Source organism: Benincasa hispida, chromosome 12 (assembly GCF_027475165.1).
Source record: "Benincasa hispida cultivar pf3 chromosome 12, pf3_genome.v1.1, whole genome shotgun sequence".
NCBI classification, from domain to species: Eukaryota; Viridiplantae; Streptophyta; class Magnoliopsida; order Cucurbitales; family Cucurbitaceae; genus Benincasa; species Benincasa hispida.
The window spans coordinates 48514232-48536025 of NC_143489.1; the positions used below are offsets into that span (position 1 = coordinate 48514232).

Consider the following 21794-nt stretch of genomic DNA (forward strand, 5'->3'; position numbering starts at 1 on the left):
ACATTAAATGAATATTAATTGAAATTAATAAATAACAAATATAAAGTCAAAATTCGAAAATCACATTAATAAGGAAAGTATTATTGAGACAATTTTTTATATACATGTGAGTGTTTAGACAAGTTTATGTGCACCTCGACTAATCTCACGAGATTATCTGCCTGACCTTACAACATTTGGATGTCAAGGAAACTCGTAGGAAATTAATTCCTACGTAGGTATAGCCACCATGGAAAATTGAGAGAATTTAAAACGAGAGAGTAAGACAATTGAAAGTTTCTCCTCATCCAGTCAAAGATATAGATAATTGATCTATATTGAATAATAGTTACTCATCTATCTTACATTGTTAATAACTTAACAATAACTTATCATCAACTAACCTAGTCAATAAATTAGTGGTAGATGTTAGATTATCAATTGTGCAAAAGTTTATTTAGTTGATTTCATGTAGTTCCTTTTATATATACATACACATAAGTAATACAAACATTGTTGAGAGGATTCAGGATTAGCCAAATCAAGAGAAGCAACATAAGTTAGTTTTGGAGGAGGCTGGAAGGAGCCAATCAAAGAAACCAACATGAGTTTGTCCATTTGATATTTGAGAACAATACTCCACCAACATACTCCAAAGATCACCAACTGTCCATTTGTGTCCCAAAATCCATTCACTCACCTGTCCAAAATATCCAATAAAAGAATTATATTCAAACATCTCAATTATTCTTTTTTCTTTTTTTGATCAACTTTGCATAACAAAACTACCTAACCAGTGGTGTATCCAAAACTTTGGGTTGAGGGACACAAATTTATATAAAGATTAAAGAAGTTTAGCCGATAAACTTCTAGAATTTTGTTTATATATGGTTCATGAACCCTAAAAAAGTGTATAATAACATTGCTCTTAAGTTTTGATTTTGTAGACAATATATGGCACATGCCCCCGTCTTTGGTTAGAAACTTAGAATACATTTGCAAATTTTAAAACTAAAACATTTGATAAGTTAAAGACCACATGGGAAGAAAATGTGAAAATTGAAGAACTAGAACAAAATATATAAAAATAAAGGAACATCATGGGACAAGAACAGTTCAAAAAAAATGTTAAATTATAAAAAATACCTTTGAACTTTGCACTTCATGTAAAAAATACCCTTGAACTTTTAAAAGTTTCACAAATACCCTTAAACCTTAAAAAAGAGTTCTTTTTTTTTTTTGGATAAGAAACACACATGTATATTCCATAAAAAAACAATTGAACAGCCTAAGGGCAAGGGGTTGAGAAGACCCCTCCCTAAGAAGCCAATATAGAAGAGCATTCCAATTTCAAATTGTTAGAGATCATCAAACGACTATAATTACAAAATAAATTGGTATAATTAGTGCACCATCAAGAGGCCGTATGTTGAACTAAGGCCCAAAAAGAATCAAAAGAAGCATACTTATCTTAAAAAATACGATTATTTCTTTCCTTCCATAAATACCACAAAAGGGACCCCATAGCAAATCTCCAAAGCACTTTCCCCTTCCACCAAAGGCGTGGCTGTCCAACCCATCAAGCAACCAATCATCAATTTTTCTGTGGCAGCAGCTCACTGAGCTGAAGGTACTTAACAGACGGGACCCACGCTTAGAGGCAAACTCACAGTGCAAAAAAAGATAGTCCAAGCTCTCCTCGTTTTACAAACAAAGGTAGCATATAAAGGGGGATAAGTAGTTATTTTTTAGCTTCCTCTGCAATTTATCACGAGTATTAAGGATTCTATAAGCAAGGGACCAAAGGAAGAATTTAACCTTTTTAGGGATTTTAAGTTTCCACATCAGCTTTAACAAAGGAAAGGTGAAAGAGAGGGCCTTCCTAACAATGTTTAAGGAAGGTGGTCTTGGTGGTAAACTTCCCAGAGGCTGATTTCCAATTGATACAATCGCAACTGTCTTGAAGGGCCCAAGAGTTAAGGATTTGTAAAATGGCAATCATATCACCAACCTCTCTATCAAAAATATGTTTTCTAAGGCCTAAATCCCACGCTTGACCAGAGACACACCAGCAATCTCCAATCACTGCATCTTTTTTTAAAGAGATGGAGAAAATGTCTGAAAATTTATGAGCAAGGAGTTGAGGATCACACCACTTATCCAGCCAAATGCTGATCATTTTACCATCACCCACCACTAATTGAGCAAAGTTAAAGAACTGATCTTTATGCTTCATGATGTCAACACAAATTCTAGACTTTTTGCCTTTCTTAGTCAACTTAGTAGACCAACCAAGCTCCTCAATATCGTGGATGGCACTGATAATACGTTTCCACAGGGCATTTTCCTCATTGACAGAACCTCCACAACCATTTCATACGGGGATCTGTATTTTCTGACGAAGAGAGCTAATCCCAAGGCCCCCATAGACTGTAGGTAAAGAAGCCCGATTCCAATTGACAAGATGGGTAGTAGGGTTGCACAAACCAGACAAAATCTTTGATAATCTTCTCTAATCGATTAATAGCACTAACGGGGGATTACATAAGAGAGAAAAGGTAGCAAGGGAGATTGTTGAGGACAGACTGAGCTGAGGTCAACTTTCCTCCTTTAAAGAGGGAAATTCTCTCCACTTATCCGCCTTCATTTTAAATTCATTTTAAACTTCTCCTCAACGGAGTTCCAAATTTCCTTAGCATTGTGTTTTCCTCCCATAGGAAAGCCCAAGTACATGAACGGGAGGGTCTCCTTTTTACACCCCAAGGACGTGGCAAGGAGATTCACTTCCTCACTTTCCACGTTAATACCAATAATAGAGGTTTTATATGTGTTTAGAGACAATCCCAAGCCCAAGAGAGAGATTGACAATGGTCCACCAAGCCATTAAGTTACCCTCCTCCTGAGAGCAAAACAGGAGAGTATCATCTGCATATTGGAGATGAGTTAACTCAGAGAGCAAGTTACCAAAAGAGAAGCCTCTAATGATCTTCCTTTCGTTGCAATAATGCACCAGACAACTCAGGGCATCCCCCACGATCGTGAAGAGAAAAGGAGCAAGGGGGTCTCCTTGTCTTAACCCCTTTTAGCAAGAATCTTACCCTTGGTCTACCATTAACAACAATAGAGAAGTTGGTTGTGGACAGACAACCCCAAATCCATTTTCTCCATCTCTTACTAAAACCTGAGTTTAAGAACAACATCAAGAAAAGCCCAGTCCACTTTGTCATAAGCCTTTTCCAGGTCTAGTTTTAAGTTTGCACCTTTCTTGCCACAACAGTTCCACTCATCCATAGCTTTAGAAGTGATAAGAATAGCATCTAGAATTTGGCGGCCTTCCACAAAGGCCATCTGAGGACTCGAACATAATAGAGAGGACTCTCTTCAATATGTTAGCAAGGACCTTCGAGATGATCTTATAAAGAGAGGTCACAAGACTAATGGGTTTGAAGTCGCTAACCCTAGTGGCTTTTTGCTTTTTGGGCACGAGGCAAATATACGTCTTGTTGCAGGGCCTTATTGATGATATAGTAAGGGTACTTTTTAACTTTTTCTAAGTTTAAGGGTATTTTTGAAATTTTTGATAATTTAGGGATATTTTTTACACAAAACACTAACTTTTTTTTTTTACAGGAATTGACAAAACACTAACAAACTAATAGTAAGGGTATTTTTTAACTCATTCTAGAAGTTTAAGGGTATTTTTGAAGCTTTTGAAAGTTCAATGGAATTTTTGACACAAAGTACAAAGTTTAGGGGTATTTTGTATAATTTAGCCAAAAAAAAAAAAGAGAGAGAGAGCCTTAGAGTAGATATTTCAGTGACTATGAAGAAAGTTCCAAAAGATGGATGGGGGTACGTACCTTTTGTAGGTGCGGCAGTGCTTCATTGCCAAATGTGTAATACAAAATGAAAGGCCTTAATGCCTGAAAAACATATACTCCCTTATTAAACAAAAAATTGGAAGGGAACTAAGGATGTGCAGATCATAAGTAGATAAAATAAGGTTGTTTGTGGTACTAGTAAGGAGAATGAACCCAAGTGTAAGGATGAGTTTACTGCTTTATTTAGAAAAAGTGTTCTTAAGTGAAAACAATTCTGAAATTTTGAAAAGCGTTTTTAACAGGCTAAGTGTTAAGAAGTACAATTCTAAGTCAACATCAGATTAGTTTGAGCTTGCTTGGATTAAGCCTATTCTTGGTGCTTTCTTTCCAAGTCTTTTACAAGATTCTCTATTCGAGTTTTATGTTTAATCTGGAATGCCAAAAAAAAAAAAAAAAAAAAGGCACTTTTTATCCTTTCAAAGACCTCTAAACTCATCCTAGTATGGTATCTAAATAAATATCCACCACCACCCTTACGAAATACGCTGCATGTGGATTGATACAAACACTTGAAAGGTACCTGAGAAGCAGCAAGCCATTGTATAATGGACTTCACTTGAGGATCTCCTCCGAAGGCACCACAACCCCAATTGCCAGTTGCAATCCCAATATCATCTTTGTGGTCCAAGCATTCTGGAATGAGATATGTACCAAAACAATTCTCTCTAGTATCTGAGGCAGATTCATGCACCTAAAATAATAGCACCATAAAGAAACACAAGCAAATTAACAACAGGAGACCAAATAATTTATGTGCATTTGATGAGGACAAAGCATTTTGTAACAAAATATCATTTAATAAGAAACCTCTAAACTACAAAATCTAGAACTTAAAATGGGGATAATCATAGAAGCATGCTAATTATGACCATTATCCAACTAGAGGTTCAACTTATCATTCGAGTATAATATCAAGGTAGAGAACACAAAAAGAAAGAAATTTCACCGGGAGATTGTATCTTGACGTGTCAGTATGGTCCATGATATCTTCCCCACTTTCTAAGAATAGCCTCTCATACTGATTATGTTTTGATTGATCAAAGAAACCACAGAATGCCTTATTGACTTCCCTGTTGAATTCAGCAAGCCTAGTAAAATATCTGCTTATAAAGATCAGAATGAAGGGAATACACTATAATTCACCGGGAAGACTTCCACATCAGTATTGAACTATCGAGTCCAACTTTCTAAGCACCTTAGTAACGGATAAATGGTTTATTCTTAGACACCACGCATTAGTCTAGTTTTTTTTTTTTTTTTACTCAAACAACAAATCCTGCTTCATCTAATCTATTCAGAACCAAAAGCCACGTCTGTCTAAGAGAGCAAAATTACAACAAAAAGTGAAAAAAAAAAAATAAAAAAAACAAAAACATAACACATATTTAGAACAAGTCATAAACGTATCTCCCTAGAATACACATGACCTTGTGAGCGAGAGCGTGTATCTTTGAGCTACAAGTTTCTTTCTTAGCCATACTATAAATCAAGTATTTGAAGATACAAACTCCAACCTGAATGCACAAAATTAGATTAAAATAAAGACATGAACGCATGGGGGATGGCAAGTTTTACACATGGAAAATTTAGACGATTGATGTGATGACAATGTTTTGGCTTTTCTTGAATGATGTTGTTCACAAATTGCCACCCCAAAGTGATGACCTAACCTCACGAACTCAAAAAGTTCTAAACATGGGATTAAGGTAATTGAGATGTTTTAGTTTAATCAATCAAATTCTTTGTTTTGGAGCCAGGTTTCAGCTTCTTCAAACACTAGTTTTGCTTTTGTTTTGGGTTTCATTGGTGTGGCAGGTTATGTTTAGTCTCTCCACCACTGGCTCCCAAAGCTCCATCGATGGCTACCATCGAAAACTTCAGAAATTGAATAGGCCAAATAGAACAAATTGAATAGGCCAAATAGAACAACCGTACTTTCCTGCAACTCCACTTTCCTCAACCCTTCCCAACCATACTTCTGCTAAAGTTGTTTTTAAGGCTAGAAACGAGCTGAAGGGTTTTTAGCCCCGCATGTATTTTAAATGTATCCTCTTGAGGGCACAAAAGATCAAGTTCCATCCGCAAAAAAAAAAAAAAAAAGAAAAAAAAAAAGAAAAGTGTGTACCATTCCTTCCCACCCCCATTCTAAAATCTTGTGAGCTTCTATTAGCTACGTGGTCCAGCAGTTCACTAAGGGTAACGAAAGGATAGTGTCAGCATCTCAGGCATTGTTAACAAACTAAAAGATGTAAATCAGTACTTGAGCCAGTAAAGGATTCTGAGTTACAAAAAAAAGTTCTTCGCAAGTTCCTCTTACAACTGCATGCAATGCCATTCCACACAAGCTTGCTTACCGAAGAAGGAATTCTAATCTGTACTGCCTCATCCCTGGACTGCACAATGCATCTATAGCTGTGATAAAGGTCTTACGTCTTCCAAGTGAATCTTTTTCCTGTTTGTCGTCATGATTTCCAGCAAAGCGAAAGTTGAAAGCATACCTACATCTCTTGCAGATGATTTCATAATCAGGAATTTGTAGACAGGTTTTTGGATCTTCATAGAAAAACATGTTTTTTTTCCAAATAAGAGATAAGAGATAAGAGAATGAAAAAAGAGATATAGATTTCAAACGAGCACAATGTGTCCATGATTTTTAAAAAATAAAAATAAAAATAAAAACACTAAACTTAGAAGAATAGGCAATAAATTACTAACACGAAAAAAAAAAAAAAAAAAAGCCGCCAAAGCAAAATCTATATATATATATAAAGATTTAATCTAACCTATCAACTTAAGCTTTATGCTTAGTAACTTAATATGGTATCAAAACTAAGCTAAATTGCCTGTCAACTCTACTTAAGTTGATAAATTATAGGGAAAATATCAATCTTATGCCCCTAAACTTTGGGGGTTGCACAAATTCAAACCTTGAACTAATAATTGTACCAATTTAAACTCTTAACTTTAGTGAGTGTATCAACTTATATCCTTCATTACTTTCCATCTTGGAAAAACATCGTGTGAGACTTGTAGTTATATCAATTAGACCTCAAAACTTTTATAAGTGAACCAATTTAGACAAGATTTCCTGAATCATTCATGCATTAATTCAAGTCATCCATCTTATAAAATTGATATTTGAAGAAGTCTACACATGTGTGAGAACTGAAGCACGGACAATATTCAAAGGTAATTGTAACGAAGGGTCTAAATTGACTTGCTTATGAAAATTTAAATTTAACATATACAAATTATAAATTGTACATGATGTTTTCAAACGAAATCTGAACTAGTGTATAAATTGATATACTTACAAAAATTTAAGGTATAAATTGATACAATTATTTGTTTAGAGTTTTGATGATACAACTCCCAAGGATTAGTTTCTTTTCTTAAAAAAAAAAAAAAATACAACTCTCAAAGTTTAGGGTATTAATTGATATTTTCCCAAAACTATAATTATGAACTTGAACTTTTAAGTTTAATGGTGAATTAACACTAAGAGTTATGCAAAATAATAACAAACCAATCTTAAGTTGATAGATTATGGTGTATTTAAAGAAGTTTATAGTCATCCACCTCCCAAATATTTCTTGTGTTATAGAAGTTTATAGTCATCTACCTCCTAAAGATAATCTTTCTGATTACGATTCTGATGGAGATTCAACTGTGTTAGTGTAAGCGATTAGGATATTATGGACTCTCTAACACAAGTAATTAGGTTGAGGAGAAATCAGAGATTTACTTTGCAGATGGTTCCGATACCTTGTTTCAAAAAGGTGAAAATGTTCAAGAAGAAATGTCATCCATAATTCTGGCCAAATTCTATGCTTTCATTGAAAAATGTGGTTTGCATATGAAATCAATTCCACCTCATGGTTTGTTTTGTGATTTGATCCTCACACTTTTGGTCTTAAAGGACTTCTTTCCTCGTCTGCTCATTGGTCTTAAGGTTGGCTATGTGTTCTCAAGCTTTAGTTTCTTATCTAGAGATGGTTTGTTAGGTTTTAAGTGTTTGCTTTCGATGTCTTCTCTTCTTTGTGTCTCAATACTATTGTCCTTTTGTTTTTCTTAGTTTCTCTCTCCTCTTGAAGATTAATGTATCTTTTAGCATTAGTCTCTTATCACTTTTCAATGAAAAGTTATGTGTCCTTTTTCCCAAAAAAAAATAAAAAATTATGGTATATTTGATCTTTTTTACATAGTCTCAACACTCCTGACTGCATCACTCATGGACTAAAAACAATTTAGGAAACTCAACAAATGAGCCATTAATATTAATGGAAGACAATGATATTATAGGGGTTTAACTAAAGAACATTCAAATTTGATAGCATGTTAAATCACTACTAATCCCAGAGGATTATGTTGATGGGATGGATTATAATATTAATGATGAAGTGACTAAAACTTACCCTGTATAATTTGAGAACCTCTCTGCCCCAACAATTTCGATTGCCTCATTATCTGCCATGGCTGGCAAGAAAAGCATGCCAACAATTAATTCAGGGTTGATCATGAAGCGAATCTCTTCCTACATTGAATTGTCAAAATAACATAAACATATTGCAAATCAGGTAAGATGTTCAATCTCAAATGTTATAACATGTATATTAGCTTACAGTGTTGTAAGTAGCTTAGATATTCAAGTCCAATAAATATTTTTCCTTGTATTTTTGCATGGTATTAAACTTTAAGGTCATTCAATATTTCTTATGCTCATGGGTGCCGAAGCTGGGATTTTTTGTGTGGTCAATGGCTAGATTGTGATTACATACATTGTTCAAAGAAGCATAAAAGGACTCAATGGAGAAGGAGATCTTGACCAACTCTAGGATGCCCTTAATATTCATTTTTCCTCATAGTGTCTCTTGAGTCTAAACACTTCCTGAATTACTGTATTATCTCTCTGTATCGTTCCATTTTTTTAATGTCCCTGAAGGGACTGCATTACTGTATTACCTCTATACAAACCACTTGCAGATCCTTTACGTAACCCTCTCAATCAACCCTTTTGTAATTGTACATTCCATGAAATAGTCAAATATAAAGTTGAGAAGGTTAGGCATAACTTTATAAATTAGACCTGCACACAGCCAGAATGAAGAGCACCACCCCCAAGATACTCATTAGCAAAATCGACTTCAAGAGCTCCAAATGTTTGATCTTCTATTAGGCCAGAATCTTTAACCTATATGGGAAAAGAAGGACCAACTCGATCATCTACCGCAGATTAAAGCATTCAAGTATGATGCCACAATAATTAAACTAGCACAGAAATCAAAGTCAATTATTACCTTGAATTGACAGAGAGGAATGGTGGAGTTGATCCAAAAATTGGCCTTTGGACAACAAAAATATCCTGAACAATTGTTCAAAGGAAGTACTTTCCTTTCAAATGAGACAAAGCCCACCGGAATATTGGAACAGATCCTTCTGAAATAATGTATAATACATCGTATCTTATTCTCCTGCATCTTACTACGTCCATCATAGAGAATCCTACAAGTACAAAAACTTCAATGATTCTTTCTTGTAATCTAAAGAAAAATGGTACAACAAGAACTTATGTAATGCCCACATTGTTGATTTGCAACATCTTTACAATCTTCTTCATGGAAATCAAGAATACATATGTATAATAAAAAGAAATATGGTTAAGATGGCAAACAATCTTGTAACCAGGGAGAAAAATATAAAAGTAAAAAGAAACTTCATCAGTTATACGGAAACAAAGATAAGCACAAATCAAGTGGTGAGAGTTAAGAGTAAAAACATTATAATTAATTATATAAAATACAAGGAGATGGAGGCTTTTAAAGAAGGCCATCAAGTCAAATAACGGAATTAACCATTGACTCAAGCTGACTGCAACTTACACACAGCAGCTATAGTACCCATAGTTTCCACTCCAAGTTATCAGCTTAATAAGCCCTTTTTTTTTTGGAAATGAAATTGCCCTTGCTAGAAATCAAACCCAGGACCTAGAGGTTAGGAATGGACTTGGGTGCACCTCCCTGCCAGTGAGCCAAGCATATCCTTTGTATCAGCTTAATACGACTTTAATATAAGGGCTTCAGCCAAATAACATAATCAACCATTGATTCATACTGACGGCAATTTACAAACAGTAGCTATAGTACTCCTACTCTTAGTTACTACTCGAATAGTAATCAGCTTATGACTGAATTACTACCAAATTACATAAGTTTGCTCTCCTCTTAAAGAAAATTTGTCCCAAGTTTTAGGTACCGAACAAGTTCATCTGGGCCAAATAGTCACTAAAATCAGTGCTGTTAAATTCAATATTAGAGAAAATCTCCAGATCAGAAGGAAGTTCAATCACACATGCATGAGGGACAATCTTCTCAATGATCAGACAGGGGCCTCTTCCTGTTCAATAGTATCATATGTTGGACACAGAGTTCTTGACGATCTATTCAATAGGATTGAGTGAACCCTTTAGTATTGCAACCACCTAGCATTAAAATGGTCAATAGACAAAGTACCACTATGGCATTACTATCAACTTTGCAATTGTCATTGACATCCATTAACACCTATGATTTTCTTTCCCTAAGGAAGAGTAGTAATATCCCAAAGTTCCACAGACCTAAAACAGAATTGAAACACAAAAGATAAAAAAACTACAAGAAAATCCAAGTATTTGAGGTACTTGGAACCTTCCCTCTCTTGAGTGAATAGGAAGGATGGATGCAAGTACAAGACACGAGTAGAGCATGATATAGACATGATGACACACCAATTTTAAGAATTTAAGGCATATATACAACAAGAACACATTTATTAAAAAATATATTTTTAAAATTTTTATCACTTTTATACAAGAAGAAAATTCAAGGTCAGCAAGTTCATGCATTTATATGCTCAAAAAATGAATTTGATGTATTTTGATCTCAAACTATTTTTATCCTACATTTCTATGTGCCTATTTAGTATACTTACAAGTGTTCAATGCATCATTAACAAATTTTGGATCTATATTGACTTTATACAACTAGTGTCTAACATATGCTTATTATGCTAACAAGTGTTCTATACATTTCCACAAATGTTAGAGTGTCGTAATTATGACTAAATCACTAAACAATTGCCTAGGTCCGTCCTTATCCTTTTCCACTTCTATTTGCAACAAATCACTATAGAAACTTTCCTAACTAATTACTAATACACCCTTAATACTCTAATGATATTCTTAGCACCCATAACACCATCTCGATCACATTCTTCCCAAGGCATGAATCTCATCATAACTACTTGCACCTATTTGGTTTGAAGAGCCGCACAATCATTATTCAAAATGTTAGTTTCAGTAAGAGTGTGATCGAAAGAGAAAGAGAACACCTTATCATTGGTCATGATCATTTTGGTCCAACTCGTCTAAAGGCCTCCTCATGGTTTTCTCTTTCTTAAGGCTTCACAGGATTCTCTATTCAAGATGTTTGTCTTAATGGGAATACTTTATGTTTTCCTTATAACTCACTTTTGTCCGGATTGTGTTATTCTCTATTAATATTCTAGTATTGTTTATTTTTCGAGTTAATTTTGAGCACTAGCCTCTTTTCATTATATCAATGAAAAGTGTTTGTTATTTCCTTTAATGAAAAAACAAGGTTTCAGTAAGAGAATAAGAGTCATGAAAATCAGATTTTTCTGGATCCACAAAAGTATAAATGTATAATTTTGAATAGGACGTCTAGGGCTAATACACACTTTTCCTTGTGATAATAGGAAGGTTAAGATCAATGTTATTAATAATAAATTTATTAGGAGGTTTGTCAAGAGAATGAGTAGAGATATTGTCCTTCCTTGCTAGTTGCTTCTTGGTTCTCACGTCTTGTGTAAGCAATTATATCTTTTTGAGGATCCAACGTCTGGCTAAGGGAGGATTAGAGAGGGATCAATGGAAAGGGATACATAGTCATAGTCATAGTTTCAAGAATAGAAAAAACTTCGACAATGGAATCATAAGTTCAGACCACATTTGGAACAGTATTTGTTCTTGTAGGAAATCAAGCTAATTATACAACTGAAAATTAGAGAATTAATTTAGATTATTTCCTTATATCTTGTCATTTTATTCTTTCCTTATAAGTGTAGATTAGCTTAATTTCAGCACACTAATTGATAATCCTCTTGTATATATTGAGTCTTTCTCAATCACTCGAGTAATAAGTGAAAATATCTTTTTCTATACCTAAGAAAAGGTGTTCGCTCATGTACTCAACATCCTATACAGTACTTATCTTATACTAATTTGTCACCACTTTTTAGAGCATTTGTGACATCACTAGATTAGGTACAAATTCCAAAAACTGTATAGGAAACATTACAGAAACCTAAATGGAAAGCAGCTACTTTAGAGTAGCTGCAGGCCCTTGAGAAAAATGGAACATGGGTTCTTCCAGATTTGCCCCCGGTAAATGCATAGTTGGATATAAATGGATTTTTTCAACCAAACATAAACCGGATGACAGTATAGAGAGATTCAAAGCTCGCCTTGTGGCCAAAGGATTCACCCAAGCTTATGGGATTGACTATCAGGAAACCTTTGCTCCAGTCGCCAAGTTAAATACTATCCGGAGACTTCTTTCTATTGCTGCCAATTTAGATTGGCCATTATTTCAACTTGATGTAAAGAATCCATTTTTAAATGGTGATCTAGTCTAGTAGAGGAAGTGTACATGAATATACCCCCCGAGATTTGAGGACAAATATACTAGAGGAAAGGTATGTAAACTCAAGAAGTCTCTTTATGGACCGAAACAGTCACCCCGAGCCTGGTTTGAAAAGTTTACCTTTGTGTTGAAACAAGATGGCTATACTCAGGGTCAATCTGATCATACGCTATTCATCAAACATTTCTCCTCAAGTAAGATCACCATGTTAATAGTATATGTTGATGATATAATTCTTACAGGAAATGTTTCCAATGAGATAACTCGACTGAAGCAACTCCTGTCAAAGACATATGAGATCAAAGACTTGGGATATTTAAGGTACTTCCTAGGGATAGAGGTAGCAAGATCAAGCAAAGGAATTTCTGTCACTTAACGAAAATACACTTTAGACCCCTTAAAAGAGATTGGAATGAGTGGTTGCAAACCAACTGATACACCTATGGATGCAAATTCAAAACTTGGAGCTAATCCCAAAGATGAATCAGTTGGTCGCAACAGGTAACGATTGGTGGGAAAATTGATATACTTGACTCACATCTGACCAGATATTAGCTTTACAGTTAGCGAAGTCAATTTTTTAACAAACCTTCTAAGAAACATATGGAAGCTGTGTATAGAATATTGAAATATCTCAAACGCGATCTTGGAAAAGGCCTTATGTTAAAAAAAACCATGACTAGATCACTAAAAGTTTACACTGATGCAGATTGGGCTAGATCCCCTATTGATCATAAGTCAATGTCGGGATATTGCTCCTACGTATGGGGAAACTTAGTAATCTGGTGCAGCAAGAAACAACAAGTTGTGGCTCGAAGTAGTGCTAAAGCTGAATTTCGATCATTAGCCTATGAAATTTGTGAAGGAATTTGGCTAAAATGCCTTCTCACTGAACTTCGAATTAAGACTAAAGGTACTATAGAAGTATTGTGTGATAATCAATCTGTCATAGCCATTGCAAGAAATCCAATACATCATGATAGAATGAAGCATGTCGAGATAGATCGTCATTTTATCAATGAAAAGATTGAGACAAATACTATCAACTTGAGATATGTGTTGTCCCAACAAGTTGCTGACATATTAAATAAGGCTTTGCATCAAACAAACCTTCATGGACTAATTGCCAAGCTTGGAAAAACTAGCATATACCATTCAGCTTGAGGGGGAATGTAGGAAATCAAGCTAATTATGCAACTGTAAATTAGAGAATTAATTTAGATCATTTCCGTATATCTTGTAATTTTATTCTTTCCCTATAAATGTTGATTAGCTTAATTTCAACACACTAATTGATAATCTTCTTGTATATATTGAGTCTTTCTCAATCACTCAAGTAATAAGAGAAAATATCTTTTTCTATACCTAGCATCTGTTCTTGGTGTATTAACCCCAACTCTTTGGTAATTGCTCCTTAACAATTGTAAAGACCCGCACTTCTTTAATTTCATACAATCAAACTGTACAATCTTGACAAATTTTTGGCTCTATTCATCTTACCTCATTGAATCATAATAGACCAATGATAGCAGAAGTTTCTGAAAATTTCTAAAATAAAAAACAAAAATTTATCATGTAATTACAGAATATATATGAAAACATCAAATGTGTCATTTGTCATTTTATGGATAACTTATCTTTCATGATGTCATCAACTGAAATAAAGAACTAAAGTTCACATACGCAAATAAATAATCAAAATTAATTGTTGGAAGATTTTGGGCGCGTCTATCAATGACGGGAAACAAACAGAAGAAAGCACAAGCTAGAAGCGCACCAATCAACTCCTGAAAATCAAAATGGAAACTGATTAACAGAGATTAATAAAACTGATGTGGAAGAAGATTAGCAAGGAAGAATTTTTTGCCAGTACAAAGAACATGCAAGATATGTCATGGAGCATCTGAAACAAGCCATGCGTATAATCCATCCATTTTTGTGCAATAACATATTTACACATATTTCTCTTTAGAAAAGGCCCTTGTTTAGCAAAGCTGTTACCTATTTAAAACTAAAATAAATGAAAAATAAAAAGAAACTGTAGTTTTCGAGGGAGTTTTTCACACTAATTACGAGGAAAGATTACACCTTTTTAAATACAATAAATGAAAGGATAGAATAGTAAACTCATCTAATTAATCCCTAGTAGAGACAAAAGAATGTAATATAAAAGTATAACAACTTCGTTTTGATTTAGCCATCTTCAAAGCTTCCTTAAACTTTAGCCACTATTCTCCAAGTAATACTTGGATGAATTGGGATACATTTATTTTCCCTCACTAGAGGTCTGTAATTCATTTATCATTTTTTCTTCACTCCTTTGCACATTTTAGTGTGTTCATTACAACAATTAGAAGTTTCTATCTTTTCTTTATTTTTTTCAAAAAGACAACAACAACAATATTAGAATGATCTTCCTTCCAAGCCAATCAAACATATAGGTATGACAGGGTTTCTAGAAGATTCAAAAAGGTATTGTCCACCCATGACTACACTATTCACTCAAAATGACAACTAAAAAGATCTAGACCTTCCTAAAAACTTTTCCCTCTGTTCTACCTGTTTTTCTTTAGTACAACAATTGCGAGGATGGGAGATCGAACATTCTACCTCTAGGGAGGGAGTCCATGCCAATTCCCTCTCTTCCCAAGCGTTTCAAATTGCCGGAAGACTAGTCATTTACCTTCTTATCATCAATAGTTTTTTCTCTCTCTTTTTTTTTTTGCAATTTCAATTTTTATTTCTAGTCTCTACCAAATTAGTATTCTAAATATCAATATTTTTTTTGTTCATTTCCATTTCGATTTTTTATTTCTACCAAATTAGTCTACGAGCAGAGAGCACTCTTTTTTTGGTAAAAGAAACAATTTCATTGATAAATAAGGTAATAACCCCAAGAAAAGATATTACAATAAAGATCTCCAATTACTAACTAAAAAAGATAAACTGAAGTGAGTGAAAGGGCACTCTTTGATCAGAGAAAAGCAAAGAGCACTCTTTGATCAGAGAAATGAATTGTATGGAGCTGTTACAGAGCAAAGATCTCCAACAACAATTAAGTAAGATGGAAAGATAGAAAGAGGAAGCAGAAATATAAAGTTGATTTGAGGAGAGAATGGAATAATTGCAAAAAAGTTCAAGGGTTCTATTGTGGTCACGGACCAATTGTTTCCCAAAACAAGAAAGGAACACATGAAGAAAAATTACTTTTGTCCAACTAGTCAAAGAAACATGTGGCATTATCTTCTCCTTAGAACGTCATTAAAATCATTGATATTGATAAATACTGAAGGCTACTAATCAAATATTAATTTAACATCGGGAAGCTGCCCAAACCAAAAAGTCATAAAACTATTCAAAAACTTCACCTCCAAACCAACAACTACAGTGTTTTGCAACAATATAGTTCAATTTCAGCCCCTATACATTTTTGCAGCAACAATATAGAGTCATTGAATATTTTTTTAATCTAAAGGTCTGGACTTGGCCACACCTCAGTTATTTTCACTTGGACAACCATCTGGTCCTTGCTAAATTTGGTTGCCAAGGTAACTTGTGGGATATTAAATCTTAACAAGTGATCACCACGACTTGACTCGACATTCTAATCCTTTACTATTTATATTGGCCCAACCACTAGTCAAAGGCATGGCGGTTAACAAACTGTTGGATATAGAAATTCATGCTTATGGATTCCACATAATTAATGATAAGACTGCTAACGTTGCCTCCAACCAACATGAAAACAACTTATAAAATTAAAGTTCTATGAAGAGTGACCAAAAATTTTATACAAAATAACAAACAAATTGGCACACCTGACTAAGATACACAGTGCCTGCAACTTGAGAAGCCAACAAACGAAGACCGGTTTTGAATTTGCCACTTCCTTTACTAGCAAGCTGGTCGTCATTTCGATAATGAGTTTCCAGCAAAAATGGTAACTGAAGAAGCAGATTTCCCAATGCTGGAATAACCTCACCAAACCACTGCATAGATTCTGTTTCAGACATAAGCTGTTCATAACAACATGATTAGTATCAAAGTTCATATTACAATGTCATATTTATGTTGGCAGTAACTGTTGCTCCTTGCATTCAAGATGATTAAAAAAAAACATCCACAATTGCAGGGCTACCTTTCAACAACCAAAGAGCAACTAGAGTATAGTACATCCTGACTAGTACTGATTTTTTTTTTTCATATGTTTTAAAATAGAACCTCTTAGTCGGCTGAAACACTTATACATGATATAGTTCGAAATTGATCTAAGAGTGACATACATCTCAAGGCTAAAACCATGCCATGAATTTTACGTTTATGTTCAATTCTACACCATATGTATTGTGTGACCATAGATTACGAGAACACACTCATTCAAAGATCTGGAAATATTTTTTTCCACACCTAAGTCTAAAAAGAATCTATCTTTCAATTCATTGCTAAACTTCTCAAGGATAAAAATAAATAAACTACAAATGAGATAGTAGATGGAGGAGGCCTATACAAATGCCAATTGTCCATCAAGATAGTACAATAATCAAGTAAAAGTTAGAATTGGGCAACAAGGTACATTGGCATGGTTTATTAGCTAACTTTAGGACTCAATGACACAGAAATACAACCTATAGAACAGATCCTATTCAAGTAAGGTCGTATGGTTTATTAGCTAACTACTTACCATGCTCAATACAACTATCACTAGACAATGTAAATTAAAAAAGAAAAATATATATAACTATTATTCTTTGAATCGTCTTTCTTTCTTCTTCCTCTTTCTCACACTCTCGTTATCCTTTCTTATCTGAAGGACTTCATCCCCCCAGCTGGATTAATTAGTTATTAGATAATAACTAGTTCCGTAGGTTGTTTTTGGTTTTAGAGATGATAGCCTCAATGGTTAAAACCTTTTTGCAAAAAAGAAATTTAAACTATGACTATTGAGGGGGAGGAGCATGAAAAATTGAAATCTCAAGAACTTCTATGATAGATCTCACTGTGTCTTGGAAAAGCTCAATATTTTTTTTCTTCCCAAATCTTCCATAAAAACGGTCTACCAATGCTAGACCAGAAGAGCTCTGTTGTAGATTTGAAGAGGTGATCAGTCAATAACATTCTGATCCAATCATGGGAAGCCCGAGGAGGAGCCCTAGACCATCCAAAAGCAGAAAACAATTCATCCCAAATATTGGGCAGAAGAAGAAGATGTGACGTTGTGACTCACAATCCCTCTGGCAAAGGCAAACAGGATGGGGAAAGGTAGTATAATGGGAGATTGGAGAGTGTGGCATTTAAATATTCCTCCCGATGCTTTAAATTTACCCCTCGGCTTACCATCTATGATGATTGATGATAGAGAAGTTTGTAGAGAACCTCTAATCCATTGCCTCCATTAGAGTTGCCAAAGCCTTTGACTTTCAACATAGCATCAAGGACGATGCAAGTCTTGTAGGATCTTGGGATAATCTTTTATGTTTCTTGGGATGTTTGTTGTTCTTGGGATAGTTAGTTATAATTGGGACCTTTATGTTTGGTTCTTTAAGGTTTTTGTATCTAAGTATTAATTCTTTTAGAACCAATCTTGGTTGTTTATTCTTGTTCACAGGGTAGTTAGTTTGTTAGTTGGTTAGTCGGCTGGCCTAAAAGCTATAAATAGCCTGTAATCAATGATAAAATCATTATTTGAATTAAAATTCACTTTCAGAATTTGAACTCTATCAGATTTGGTATCAGAGCTCCTCGAGAAAGGGACCCTTAGTGGCAGGTAAGAAGGTTAGCCATGCTTCTGGTTCAAAGAAGGATAAGGCAGGAATAGAATCATCACCAGCTTTATCTCCTAGATCATCAACTCAACACTTGCTGTTGGTTGAGAGAGGCCTTGAAAACATTCAACAATGCAGGGCCACAATGGTTGCACAATAAGGAAGAATCAAATTAAGGTTAGGAAAAATTCATCCACCTAACCAACCAAGAACCAATGAGATCGAACAACCCTAAGAGAAGATCAAGTGGAGGACCCGACAGATCTAAGGCAAGCTGTCAAACAGATTGTACATCAAAGATATGACAGAGAGCGAAGGGTACAACAAAAATGTGATTGGTCCAATGATGAAGAGGAATTCCTAGACCAAGGGCTTCAACAAATAGAGAATAACAGCTTCAAGCACCAAGAAGGTTATGCACAACATCATCAAACCAATTGAAACACTAGCGATTACAAAATAAAGATTGATCTTCCAAGTTTTAATGGGAATTTTAAAGTAGAAGACTTTCTTGATTGGATCAAGAATGCTGAAAGTTTTTTTTATTACATAAGTACACCTGACAAAAAGAAAGTTAAATTAGTGGCTTCAAAACTAAAGGGTGGCACATCTGCCTAGTGGGACCAACTACAAACAAATGGAAAGGCATTTGGGAAGAGACTCATGCTTAAGCTTCTCAAAGTATACTTTTGGGAGGAGAAATAGGTGGAGGATCGACCCTTCTGCATTGCATTTCCTCGTTTATATCAATTGACCTTTTGGAGAAATCATTTCATGGACAATATCACTGTTCGAGCTCTCTTGAAATAAATCGGAGCACAATGAAGCAATTCAGTCCCTTAGATGTTCGAGCTCTCATGGACAATATCACTGTTCGAGCTCTTTTTATCATTTGGTTTTCATTGTTCTTTGACCAATAGGGAAACTACAGGTGTTATGGCTCTCTTATCTTTGATTGCAGAGTTTGAGTTTAGACCTTGGAGAAAGGAATTTTCGCATTTGGAGCCCTGAGTCTACTAGGGGCATTTCCTATAACTCATTCCTTCGTAGTTTGCTCAACCCTTCTTCCTCTAACAAGTGTTTTTTATTTGGCAAGTGATCCAAAAACAAATTAACAAGTAAAATCTGCTTATGAAGAAGTTGCCCTCTTTGATCGAACCATTTTGTTGTATTCTTTGTCAAACGGAAAAGGAAGACTTAGATCATATACTTTAGAATTGTGATTTCTTGCAGTCAATTTGGAGTTGTTTTTATGAAACCTTTGGTTTTTAGGTGGCCAGACACAGAATATGAGGAGATGATCAAAAAGTTCCTCTTCCGTCTCCATTTTTTCCAGAAGGGGAGTTTTTTTAGGCAAGTCAAGAAGTGCGTGCTTTATTGTGGGGATTGTGGGAGTAGAGGAACAAATGGAATCCTTAAAGGAGTGAAGAGTCACCCTTGGGATGTTTGATCCCTTATCAATTTCTATGTTTTTCTATGGGCTTGAAAGTCTTTTAATAATTATTTGTTAGGTCTTTTCTTACTCGATTGGAGTCTATCTCTATAGCGGATTTCCTTTTGTGGGATTCCTTTTTTTTTTTTTTTGATGCCCTATATTTTGTTTTTTCATTTTCTTTCTCAATGAAAGGTTGGATGTTTCATTCAGAAAGAAAAGGAAAAAGTTAGTTGCTACAAAATTGTGAAATCTTGAAGTCCCTGAAAAAGTATGTTCTCTTCATTTGGTCCATATCTCGTGGCAGACTCATTAACAACACTTCCGCCGTAATTCACAAGAAAAATCCTGAAATATCACTTCTTCTTGACTAGTGTATGCTTCGCAACAAAACCATATTTAGTTCAAGTAGATGCAAAATAATGGTAGGAAAAATTGGAGGACCGTTTGCCTGATTCCGAGGGTACCCTTCTACTATAATCATTGTCCTAGTGAACGAGAACTATGGGTTGAAGGTACCTTAAGAGTTTTGTCCAAGGGAAATACGGATCAAAGTATTCTCCAACAAGTGTTATTGTCCAAATTAAAACAACAGATACTCAGTTCCCTTTTGATATTACTTCACTTCACAGAATGGTTATCAGTATTTGCATGTGAATAGGAACAAAAAGCTGTAAAAGCGAAGTACCTTGTCGAAGAAAAGGGCGTAGCCATGTTGAGCAGAAGAAGCGAGGCGTTGATTGGAGAGAGAGAGAGATTGTCTTATGTTAGAGATGGAGTGAAAGAGGGCTTCACCAGAATTTACACCGCTCTGATCGGGGCCTGCTGCCATAGACTTGAGAGTTTCCACTACTTGGGATGGCCAGAATAAAGTCGACGACCTCATTGCCAGCGGCAGAAAGGGCAAAATGGACTTCAAATCTTCCCCGATCTCAATCTCCATCTGCTCTCAATTTTCCACCAGCGATCAACTTCAGCGAACTTCAGCGACTTCTTTTGTGCATAAAAGTAAGACCATTTTTAAAGTTGCAAAGACTTTGTTTTTAAGCGTCAAATTGTCTAACTGCCCATTTCTCTTTCTCGCTTGATTCCACAGCCGCCGTCTCCTCCCCTTCTCCACGGCCCCCGCCTTCTTTCTCTATGCACACGAGCCGTCATCTCCTGCCTTTTTTTGGCCGGCTTAGGATTGATTTTAAAAGGAGATACATTTCTTCTTCTTCTTCTTCTTTTTTTTTTTTTTTTTTTTTTTTTAATTCTTATAAATAGACCAATCTTAAAAATATTTATATTTTATAGTAAAAAGTTTCAAAAATACTTTTACTTTTATAAAAAAAAAATTTGTTATAAAGTGTAAATATATTTAAATATTTTTTATATTTAAAAAGGTCCCTATTTTTTTGGACTTTTTTTTACAGGTCAAAATGAAACATGGTTACCTATTAAAAAAGACATGAAAAGTGCTTGCGTTATCCACGTGTGATTTTACTGCTTTGCCCCTGAGATGCACCCTACACACCTGCCACGACCAAGGTACTCAATCCTCGATTGCTCATCACTCAATCCTCGATGATGAGTCACTCGATACCCAGTGCACTGTGCTATATCCATCATACTCAATCATGTCACATCATACTCGATACTCGATTACTTTTTACTCAATCGTTTTGAATTACTCGTGTCGTCGGAGATCTGCTCCGTACTTAATGCTTATGTACGAACATTCACAAATTGGGGAATTTCCTAACAATTCTTTCAAATCAATTTGTTGAAAAGTGAAGTAATTTTTTTCATCAACAAAGAATAAACAGAACTAAAACATAAAAGAAAAAATTGAGCTCACTTTCCATCCAAAAAATTCATTTCACAAAACCTGATCTTGTTAACAGAAATCAAGTTGTAAAGGCTTCCAGATCATTATAGACAACTAGTTTCACCTCAAGTAAGTAAATGTGCTAGTTTTTTGCTCATTTTTTGCTCACATTTTTTACATTTTCAACGTTGTGTGAGACATACGAACGTAGTAAAGAGAATGAGTGAGTAT

The 21794-nt window shown here is 34.8% G+C and overlaps 1 protein-coding gene across 1 annotated transcript; it reads right to left on the bottom strand.

The window, feature by feature from the left end:
• Positions 1–300: 300 nt before the first annotated feature.
• LOC120067031 (poly(ADP-ribose) glycohydrolase 1-like) lies at positions 301–21011 on the bottom strand. The gene is made up of 11 exons (XM_039018405.2): positions 20442–21011; positions 16378–16575; positions 14243–14346; positions 9158–9362; positions 8947–9051; positions 8276–8394; positions 6215–6358; positions 4807–4930; positions 4381–4551; positions 3840–3902; positions 301–679 (listed from the first exon to the last, which is right to left on the bottom strand). Exons 1-11 carry the CDS (start codon positions 20694–20696, stop codon positions 521–523), a joined length of 1647 nt encoding a protein of 548 aa, XP_038874333.1. The 5' UTR covers positions 20697–21011; the 3' UTR covers positions 301–520.
• Positions 21012–21794: the final 783 nt, after the last annotated feature.